The 11,359-nt window shown below is 39.1% G+C and overlaps 1 protein-coding gene and 1 long non-coding RNA gene across 2 annotated transcripts; one reads left to right on the forward strand and one right to left on the reverse strand.

The window, feature by feature from the left end:
* Positions 1-1,006: 1,006 nt before the first annotated feature.
* On the forward strand, positions 1,007-2,644 carry LOC120745286. The gene is made up of 2 exons (XR_005698606.1): positions 1,007-1,611; positions 1,929-2,644. It is a non-coding gene; the product is annotated as an uncharacterized LOC120745286 (long non-coding RNA).
* A 2,375-nt stretch (positions 2,645-5,019) lies between these two features.
* On the reverse strand, positions 5,020-6,051 carry tcima (transcriptional and immune response regulator a). The gene has a single exon (XM_040050143.1). The coding sequence runs from the start codon at positions 5,899-5,901 to the stop codon at positions 5,599-5,601; it is 303 nt and encodes a 100-aa protein (XP_039906077.1). The 5' UTR covers positions 5,902-6,051; the 3' UTR covers positions 5,020-5,598.
* Positions 6,052-11,359: the final 5,308 nt, after the last annotated feature.

The following is an 11,359-nucleotide window of genomic DNA, read 5'->3' on the forward strand; positions in this document are numbered from 1 at the left end:
GGCAACCCAGCTCATCAAGGAAAACTGTCGGACAGTCGGTTCCTATTCTTTTCCTTCATTCTTCTTCTTTTCACACATCTGAGCCTCTTCCTGGATGTATCTTACATCACTGTGACCTGCTGACCTGTGCTTTGTCCTTAATGGCCAATCAACAGCCGCTTTTGATGAGTGAGGCAGAAAACAGGGCAGTGCATCAACAACAAAGAGTCCTCTGTGTTGGTCAATGTTAAGAGAAGAATTAGGGATACCAAATCCATAGCAGACTGTTTTTATTTCAAAATGATGACTGGAACCATGGATATGTTGGAATGTAGAATTGATGTATAAGTGGAATAAAAGTTAAAAAGAGCAAAAATTCTTTAGGAAACTCATTGAGGCCTTGGAATCCATGTGAAGTCGGCTAATTTTGACATATATTCCTATATAAGTGGACTTTTTGTTGAAACCAGGCAACTGGTCACTGGAAGGATGGAAATTGTCATAGTCAAGGTGTTAAAAAAATCACTTGCCTAAGTAAACAAATGTATTTATTTTCATCCTCTGAATGAGTGCCTAACTGTGATAGACACTGCCAACAAAAATCATCACAGGTCAGGTCAAAATGTAACATTTCACAAAAGCCTTTTTTTCACATAAAAGATTTCTCAGCCTCTGCTAAGCTAAATATTGAGATGATCATGCTCAACAATGAGGCTAAAAATTAAAATAATAGCCATTGGGCTAAAGCACTGCTTGTCAGTAGAGGCATTCATCTGCAGCCATTCAAATGTTGAATGTCTGTATGAATTTTTCTATCAACAGTCAAATTGTTGTGGGTATTCCTGCCTAAAACACCGAGGTGTACTAATGGCCCAGCAGTGCATTTTCAAATTTAAACCAAACCCATTTTAAGCAGAAACTGATTCTTAACTCTAACTTCCTTCCGTAACATTGGGCCTAACTGCCATTTATATCTCATGATGAAATTCCCTGAAAGTGATGAGACACTAGGAAGTATACATGTGTGATGATGAATTACAGACACATTACATTAATAAATAAATTTCCTAAGAACTTGTGGGAGGTGCTTGCACATGTCTTGCAGTAATCCTCACTATTGTTTCTAAACATCTTCTTAAAATAACATTATAACCAGATATATAATCATTTTAAATGCTGTCTTCTGTTGAATTTCTTTGAAAAGCTCCAGCCTCTTGGTTGATTTTAAAAGAAAAAACAATCTAAATTTAGAATCAGCAGATGCCTTTTGTTAATGTGAGACGGGCCAAGTATCACAGCCCTCCGCAGTTCATCAAACAAAACGTCGACTTAGATCGAGGGCCACTGATTTTATGCCTTCATCTTCCAGCTAAACGCTGAGTAATCCTAAGCCTGTGCACAGCTCATGCTTAGTTCCTCATCACAGACTTTGGTTTGAACCGGTCTGCGCTGGAATCAAGTTGACTGCCACTCCCTGCACTATAATCACTAATCTTGCACCGCTCCGTTTCGCTTCCCTCTTTCTCAGTCTTTATCTAAAACCCAAAGGCTGTGTTTACAGCATACTTACATTCAGCCCTGAAGAGTGGGCCAAATCTTGTTGTGGCTGCCCAAACAAGGAGAACTGGTGCAGTAAGTCTTTCTTTTTGTTAGGCAAAATGATTTAGTTGACCTCATGTGGTCATGTAGCTTTACATTAATACAGATTCCCAAAGGCCAGAAACCATGACTGCTCTAAAGCTGAATCACCATCATATATATATGTGTGTGTGTGTGTGTGTTTGATTCATTCAGGCACCTTTCACATTCAGCTGATTTTTTTTGTCAACTATTGTTATATTATGATTTATATTGCTATGTTTTATTATTGTATCCCTGACCCTTCGCCACTCACACCTCCACCCTGTATCTTCCTCCCTCTCTCCCTCATTGTGGTTACTGTCCTCTAGGCTCAAATGCTGTCTGCCACAGTGTCTGTTGACATCAAAGCACTGGCCATTTCTAAAGCCTATGAAAGGCAGGAAGAGGGTGGGAGACAACAGGCCTGTGTTCAATCCCGCACACCTCTGCCAACACAGCAAAGACAGCCAAGACAACTGCCTTGAATATTTAGCTTTCTTTTCCTTAACAATTGAACAGCCATAAAAGGAAAAAAGGGGTGGCAAAGAGCTGCCTGCAGTGAGATACATGATATAAACAAAAGGAACAGCTGTGAGATAAAAGAGTAAAAAATAAATGGCATGATTTGCAACCTGTAATAAAGTAATAAATTCACCTGAACAATAAACAAACAAACATACCACTTAAGAATATTTATTTTGAAATATTTATTGCCTGTTGAGAAATATATATATTCACAGTCACATGAAAAGACAGGAGCTACTGGACGTTCAACCTTAAACTACTGAAGTTAGCCTAGCATAGCATATAGGCACTTTAACAAAGGAGCCTGATTCCATTCAAAATCATTAAAATACACTGAAAGTGAGCTCTAAAGTATAACTGACTCTTTATATTTTCTTTATTTAAGCCATTAGAAATGTCATGTTGTACTTTAGCAGATTAGCAAGCCTATGACGCTAATAAGTCTTCTAAGCTAAACTAACTTGCTAGCTGGAGACTTAGCAAACAGATATTAAACAGGATACATTCCAGTTTCTTTTTTTATTAAAAACTAATAGTTGTATATTAAAAAATGATTATTTAGCTTATGAGCTTTTATAAAGTTAGATAAACCTTGAATACTAAACTTTTTTTAGCCACTTTAGGCTTAGAGGACAAGTTAAACTGTGAGCACTGATATCTCCCATTATGTTAATATAAGTGTGTTAATATATGAATAGTTGTGGTTCTTGATAAACACTAATTATTTTCCATCTCATCTGATGCTCCTCTGTACTCACCGGCAAGCTACTAAGTGTTTCTCTCTGCTCTCTGGTCCTTGGCAGATATTGCAAACTGGGTTTTTCCAGCGTTTTTGTTGAAAACAGTTGCCTGCTGCGTCCAAAACTGACACTATGAGAACGGAGAGTGAACCAAAATATTATGTTGGGGCTCGACCAGCTGAACAATGAGCTGAAATCCACTGTAAACCTCCATAAAGCTGCTGTTTAAGCAATAATTCTCAGCAGGTTTCTCACTACAAGCGGTTAGTTATGTAGTGTTACTTTGCTTCATGATGATACAATATCATTATTAAAAACATTAGCTGTGGAAACTTTAAATTAAGTTCACTGCCAAATAAATTAATGACTACAACATTTTCACTCAATCAAGGTTATTTTAGTAAATTAAAAGTAAACTAAAAGTTAAAACTACATGTTTTTTAAAAATCAGTTAAATAAAATAAAACAGAAACAAAAACTAGACTAAAACACATGTGAGATGACTGAGTAAACTTGGAAAACTAACTAAAATAAAATTTAAAATATCTAAAGGAAATATCTTCAGTTTTAGTATATTTTAGTTTGGTTTAGTTATAGATTTATTTAGAGCTTGCCCTTTGAGTCAGCTGCTTATAAAATTATGTTTATTTTGTTTATTATAGTACAGGTACTGATTTTGCTAAGACTTGTCTCTGACATATGCTCTTTGTACAATAATAATTAATAAAACTAAAAACTAACACTGAAAATGATCAAAACTAAACCAAAATAAACATTTTCCAACAAGAAAAACTAATCTGAAAGAAGAAAATCCTCTCTGGAAACCAAATAAAAACAAAGAGTCAAAATGAATGAATGGATTGAACGAGGGATTAGAAAATACAAAACTATAATAACTCTGATCAGTATCATTATTTTATTGACTTAAGCAGTCAAATTAAAAAACTTTATGTACTTCAATTACATGTCTTTATTGTACAGATTAATACGATTACATTTTTTCAACATTTCTGTATTATCATTACAAGCTGCAAAGGAGTCATTTTAAAGCACTTCTTTTTCCACCGTCACAGGTGATTTCTCACCTGAGAGCTCCACACCTTAGAGTGACTGATACTGACATTTCCCTTAACTGTAAGCACATGCGAGAAGCGCCTGCAGCTAAGATGTCGTCATGAAAAACAACCCAGAGAACTGGTTTGAGCCGGTAGAGTGACTATCAGAGCAGGGAGATTAGCAGGCAGAGTGATCTGTGTGTCTGCAGCTAAGCCTACATACACGGCCTACCATAGACCACAGACATAAAAACCACCAAAAATGATTTGAAATTTGGATGTTAATGGAGTGGGTGATTGTCTTAATAAAGGGCCCATTTATGGTTAACTTGAAGATAAAGAATCAGAGGGTGAGGAGTCAAACCCTCAACTCATCTAAACCCTCTAATGCTACTTAGACAAGCTCTTATCTAGAAGCCTTGCATGATTAAATAGAGTCCAGTGTAAAATACACTGTGTGGAGAAAGCTGCTCACCTCCCTACCCTCCCATCCTAGCCTGAGCCAAACTGGTTTACACCGGTCTGGTAAAGAGCTGTGAGGGAAACCCAGTGAAGGTTAACCACATCCTCTCGTGAGTAACTCTATCCTCTTTGAATGCCCTCTGCTGTGTCACAGTGAAGAACATTAGAGGTAGAAATGTGCTGATAGTGTCTTTTTTGGTTGTTTTGTTTGCTCACTAAGAAATAAACCCTATCCTAGATTACATGACTCAACTCTACACACAAGCTGTTACACTACTCTGTGATCTATCCACCTGCACTTAACGTCAAAGACAAAGGTCATTTACATCATTATTTACCCATTTCTATGGTAACTTGAATTGTGTCTGACATGAGGGTTTTCCCTGTGTGTGACTAACGCTGAGCACATAGGTCAAGCTCTGAGTGTGATGTCATTTTTTTAAAAAGCTAAAAGTATTTCATGTAGACTCGAGACTATTTTGTAACACTTAAAATGCCCCATGTATACTCTAATGCAGTATAACAGTGTTAAGCCCACAAATCTAATGTGCCACAAATGTTGACCTGATGTGCCCTGATTGGTGGTTACCAAAGACCATGTGTGACACGTGTAAGAAAGATGAACAAGGATTCAGTTATAGTATACAACAAAATAATTTATTTTATAAAATTACAAACAAAAGGAAATTATCATAAATGCAGTTCATTGTGCTGAGACATGTTGGTGACAATAACACATTGGCCACTAATAACTTGTAGTCGTACAACAAAGTAAAGCTGAGGGACAAGGCATGTGTTCAGGATAGGCATTCATACAGGCAGGTTCCAGGGCACCATGAAGTCTCACATTGCAGCTGTGCGCCATCATCAGCACAGCGATTTGCATCAGAACAGTCACGCACCCACAAGAGTGCATCAGTAAATTCAAGTCTGCATGAAGACTTAAATGTATTCCCTTCATATTCCCACTTAGTTCATGTCGCTCCAGCCCGCTCCGGGCAGGACTCCGCGCTGTCCCCTCCGTCCATGAGGCGACAGCCGCCGCACGCCGCCGGCTGAGCTTTCTTTTTTCCTTCGGCACCTGACGCTCGTCTCCAGGCGACAGGTGAGCCACACTTGCGGCAGCAGCCCAGACACACCGGGAGTGTTCTCAACATTCGGCTCACACACGAGCCGACACACAGAGAGACAAAGGCGGTGAAACTGCTAAAACACAGTCAGCGCAGTTTGAACATCTGCCGCACCATCCCCGCAATCTGCAGGAACTTGTCCTTCTTTCGCTGCTTCAGAGCCATCAGTGCCCGGGCCGTCTCCTCCGGATCCTGCGTGTAGGAGAATATGCTCCTCACTCTCTCCTCCGCCTTCATGTCGCCCGTTTTCTGGAAAAGCCTCATCAGCGCGTCCTGGTTGACGTTCTCGAAAATGTTGGCCACGGCTTTCTTGCGGTGCGCCGTGTCGAACTTGTTGCCGTGGACGGATGGGCTGACCCGGCGGCATTCAGAGGATACGTAGGAAGACATCTTAGCTTTTTGTGTCTGTAGAGTATAGTTTCTCCGCTCCAGCTGTGGCCCTCCAACTCGGTAAGGGGGAGTTGTTCGGTGCGCACTGTTTCTGTGGAGCGGCTCAGGCTTGAACGTTAGGCTGGGTGAGTGCCGTTGAGCATGAGCGGTAGGATATTTATGGAGGCAGTGTGGGGTGTGAGTTTGCCGGGACGCACTCCCAGCCGGTGACATCAGTAGTTGTGAAGCAAACAGACGCACCGCCCCTCCGAGCCCAACGTATTAGAGAGTCCCTAAGCACTCCACACACACACACACACACACACACAGGGAGAAGCCTGATGAAACCATTGTGCGCTTTATCTGTAAGGCCTGTTGATTACAGTAACTTAACTGCTTAACAGAAATGCTCTGTTATGAAAACTGAATTCTGTGTGCAACGATAACTGACAAGGGTCTCCTTAAAGAAATCAAAAGATTCTGAAGAATTCATTCGCGTTGGTATTTCTCCATCGACACAACTTTGTGCTGAACATTGGGGGCGTCAAGATCTCTGTCTAAATCAATCTGGGTAAATTCCTAGATGATTAAACATGCAACTATTTTGCTGGTAATAACTGAAACGAGTAAAGAAAATCAACAGCCTATTTATGCAAGATAATTCATAATTTTATTGCGGGGGTTATATTGGTTGGGTCTAATTATTGCGGGGGTCATAACCCCCCTAACCCACCCGTGTATTTCTCATCTCTCTGTGCAATACTGCTAGTGCACGTGATGTGGATGGATCTGTTCTCTCTGTGTCTCCGTGATACTGCCAAAGGTTGTTTACAAAAGGAATTCATTTCATAAAAGCAGTCTGAATGAGGGATGCTTGCCTCTTCTTCAAGAGTCTTATTAGTTTATTTTAGTTGACACAACCTCTGCTCATTACATTTTTTAAAACATCAGAATCTCCATTGTTAGAGGAAATGGCAGGAATGTGGGTATCAGTGAATACGTTGTTGTCTGATTGCGATGTTTTAGATTCTTTCTTTTGCTTGAGGGCAAACATAAATAGCAATGGGGAAGTAATTCTGGACTAATGAGTGGCTGCTCATTATGACGTTACCCTACTTGAGGGGACACCGAGAAAATTCTGAATGACTCCTTCTTTAAATTTGGATCAGTATAATACAGAAAGGTCTCCAGTAGGCTCATTTTTTATTACTTACTTTGATAGACAGACAGACAGACAGAGAGGAAGAAATAAAAATAAGTCACCAATCAACAAAAGAAAACACAAATATATATCTTAGCACTAATGTAGGACGCAAATACAACAATAACCATCTGTCTTAGTGCATGAGTCATTTGTTTCTGTAAATTTGTTGGCCCAGCTGGCCGCTAGGTAAAAGTGGGCATAACAGGAATGGATTAATTAGAACTGTTAGCTTGCTTTCTAACACAGAGAGAATGTGTTCACTGCGTGAGTGTTCGTTTCCTCGTGCTGTGTTTAGTGTTGTGATGTGACTGTCGTCTGGCTGAAATAAGTCTCTGTTAGATTTAAACTGTTTGCAAAAAAAAACCCCACACAGACACACTTTTTTAAGTGCTATTTTTGAAAGCAAACTTTACTCCAATTAACTAAAAATGGGTTTTCACTTGTTCCAAAAACTGCAACAGCAGATTGTATCTTCCTTTTCCAGTTAGCAGTGTGCTTACATTTTGGACTTGACATGAGAGGGTTGTTGAGCTCTGTTTATGCCTGGAGGTGACTGGAGGCCAACGCAGCCCGGCTGAGTTGCGCTGATAAGGCTGTGAGGCGTTCCCCTACTTGAAACTCTCGTTATAAACACACAGCAAGTGTCATAGCAGCCGGTGTTTTTATGCTGAAAAACTGACATTTGCCCTAAAATGTCCCCTCAACATGGCGCCTTATATGGAAAAACACATTCGGGTATAAGTGACTCAGGAAGTGTGTGTTTTCTTGCGGAATAAAGCTTATGCATGGTATGGCCGGCATGTGGCACTGACATTGTTTGCTGTTTTTGAACAATAAGCCAGAAATGCTTGTCTGGAGCTGGCACAGAGACAGAGAATAGCTGCACTCACCCTGGAAAAACATGGAACTGGAAATGGCATATTTATGGCCCCAAAGCTGTCCCAGAGGCGCGACAGATAAGGAATGCACAATAAGGTTTCAGCAGTTAGACGGAAACTGGAGCCTTGTGCTGCTGACCCTGCTCTCCTGTCCACCCCGAGCATTCACGTTTTATCATAACAAAAGATTCACTAAATTTAACCAAGTATAAAGCATTTTTTTTCTTCTTCGTTTTTTCAGATGTTGTCTACCGAGAGCTGTTCTCAGGAGACAGCAGTTTCACTCCCTTGTATTTTGCTCATTTAAGATTTGGCTTGAAGTGCATAATTAGACTCTGAAACATCCCTCAAACAGACTGGAGGTCACAGACAGGGCACTTCATTGCACGTTAAGATTTGCAGTCGCTCTGAAGTCCTTGCAATTATGTAACAGAGTTAGTGATCAGTCTTATCTATTGGACCACTTTTACTGTGTTTCACCCTTATCTTTGTTTATGGTTGTTTTATAATATAGTTATTATAATATGATAATTCCTGTCTCTGGAAGAGCTTCCAGATTTATTGGACTGTCCTATTTTGGCACGAGCTGTCTGGCGTTACCAAAGAACATTTACACAAACTTCAGTTTTGAAATGCTCCAGACTCCTGCAGTATTTTATAACCACAGTTTGGGATGCAAAATGAAGGTTAGATAATGCAGGAGGTAGCCTTGCATTAATTGCTTTATAGTCTATGCTACTTATGCAGATAATTATTGAGTCTATCTAAGCAAGACTGCTACTTAAATAGCACTGTTCTACACATCTGAGAACGTAAAGCACTTTATACAAGTATCATTCACGCAATCACGTACACATTCCTACAGTTATCTATGTCTAGGCACTTTCTAACATGTGCACATGCAAACACAAATATCGTCTCCAATGGATGTACTGGGGGTGACTTCAGGTTCAGTATCTTACCCAAGGATACTTTAGACTGAAGGAGTCGAATCACTGACCTTCCTAACCTTGTAATTATTGCACAACAACTTACTAGTGTGAGACACAAACTAGTTTGTGTATTTATTACAGGTCTTAAAAATATATTTTTTGCGTTTTCCCAAACACAGTAAAAAAAATATGAACAGAATTTGCAGAAAATCTGCAAATGAAAATACAATAATGCATGCAATAGGTGCTTTATCTACAGGTATACTATTTAAAGAATTAAAAATGGAAAAACAGAGAGAGCTCAGCCATGATAATTACAGCTTAGATCCTAATGTTTTTTTGACTTCCTTCTATGATTCTGGATTTAAAGGACCTGTGCAAGTCTTTACTGTCTTTATTGTGTCTTTATTCTGCAACCCTCCTGTTTCTGGACAGCTAACAAGAGATGCCTAAACAACAACATAAACGTTACAAGCTAACATCGTGGACTCTTGCATCCTAAAACTTTTAAACTACCTTCCCTCTGATCAGCACTTTGATTACATTCTTACTTCACATGAAAGTTTGTTTGCCTAGTGCGAGACTGTCAACTTTAGATCCACTTCAATAACTAGTTTCAGTAACAGCATAGCAGCAAAAAGGAGCTAATGGGAGTGCTTACTGATGGAAAAATACGGATGTCTTCAACAATTCACCTCAGTATCACTATCATTAATCTGTCATTCCTGTCATTATTCAGAAATGAGCTTCGTTGACTTGTTGACAAAGTAAGGGATAATGAGCACTGACCATGGTCCACTTGATCCAGTGATTTTAGACACAGTCCAGCAACTGGGGCATGTTAACCATCTTGACACAAAATACTGATAAGCATTATAAGCAACTTTTGTAGGTCTTCATATCCTGTCCAATGTAATTTGAGGAGTTGCTGATAACATAATGATATGTGATGTCAGATTAGCATGGCATGTCAATTACCATCCATCTTCAGCCCTCACTTGCCAATTTTTTTCAACATAATGAGCAAGATGCTTGTCATGAATGTATCTGACTTCCTCTCACAGAGCGTGTAAACTTGTTTGTTTACTTATAGTTGTCTCATCTACATAATGTTTAGTAGGTTCACAGTTACCTGATTGCGTGGAATCTATGGACAATCTATGGATGCATGTTTGGTAGCATTAGTTGATAGCTTAGCATGCATACTCAAAAAAGAAAAATGATGGTGACGATGTAGCGCTAAACTCAAGACTTCAGGGTCATCCATAAACCTGTAAATGATGTCATAATAATTCCATTCATCATTTATGTAGAGTCTCTGACATACATTAGTCAGGTCATTCACCCTTGGTTTGGCTCAGGAGTCTCTGCTGTGTGTTTCAGGGAAAGTGCATCTTCAGTTATTGTTGTTGTGAGTGCCAAAATTGCTTTGAGGAATTAGAAAATATCTATAAAAAGCTGCAGATCTGAAAGGGAAAAGAACACTGAAAAGAATAGGGGGTAATTCCAAAGATAGGACTTCCTGCTGAGAACAAAAAGACTAATGGAGTGCTTGTTTACATTTTAAACATGATTCTTTTATCTTCCATCTCCTTTGTTCTTTTTTGTCAGGTTGATGTCAGTTTGGACTTCATGTCTCGCTTATAACCTGCTACTTATTTTCATTCTTTTCATTTTTCTGTCTTCTAAACAAGAACTTGCAATAGTGTTTACTGAAATGATAGACATTGTTTCCCCCATTTTTCTGCATGGTACGTTTAATCTAAGATAAACTAATCTGACATATACAAAGCAGCTGGCTGTTTACCACATGACAGATTAGAATTCTTCGAGTAAATAAATGTATTTTCCTGAAGGAAGCGTATTTTGCTTAAATACCTTATTGTTTTTCCCGTCTTCGTTTATATAAAGTGAGCGCAGATTATATAGATATTAGCATCACAACGTGCTGAGAACAATGATGATTTCATCAACATCATGTGTAATTCTTAAAAAAAATCCATGATTAGGAAATCGTTGAACAGTGATGCTTGTTGAAACAGTAGGTGACGTAAGAAGCCGAGATGTCAACATGTGTACACACTAAATCCTGGATAAGTCAAAGATACTAAATGATCCCAGGTTACGGGGCATTTGCTTTTCTCTAATATGGGCATGCAGTGTTTTGTAAATGCATCAATTCTTGTTTGCTGTTCTTGCTGCGTAATCCGGCCTAAATGTACCAAATATGTCAGACGATTTGAACCTTAGACATGTAAAGTATACGGCTACAGTTTCATCAGAAGACTGCCCAGAGTGTTTGACCCTTAATTTCACAATCGACCAAATGTATTTAGAAAAAACTAACATGTGAATTCTACTGATCTGCTAAAAATAAACCCATCTGTTCATAGCAATGAAAACAACCAAGCAGGTTTTAGAAGTCAGTGCTGGTAAATGAGTCAAGCCATCTTAGTGTATATAGC

Source organism: Simochromis diagramma, unplaced genomic scaffold (assembly GCF_900408965.1).
Source record: "Simochromis diagramma unplaced genomic scaffold, fSimDia1.1 OVJJ01000159.1, whole genome shotgun sequence".
NCBI classification, from domain to species: Eukaryota; Metazoa; Chordata; class Actinopteri; order Cichliformes; family Cichlidae; genus Simochromis; species Simochromis diagramma.

What these genes read in the sequence shown, in the direction of transcription:
- tcima (XM_040050143.1), bottom strand. Translation starts at nt 5,901, where the DNA reads ATGTCTTCCTACGTATCCTCTGAATGCCGCCGGGTCAGCCCATCCGTC.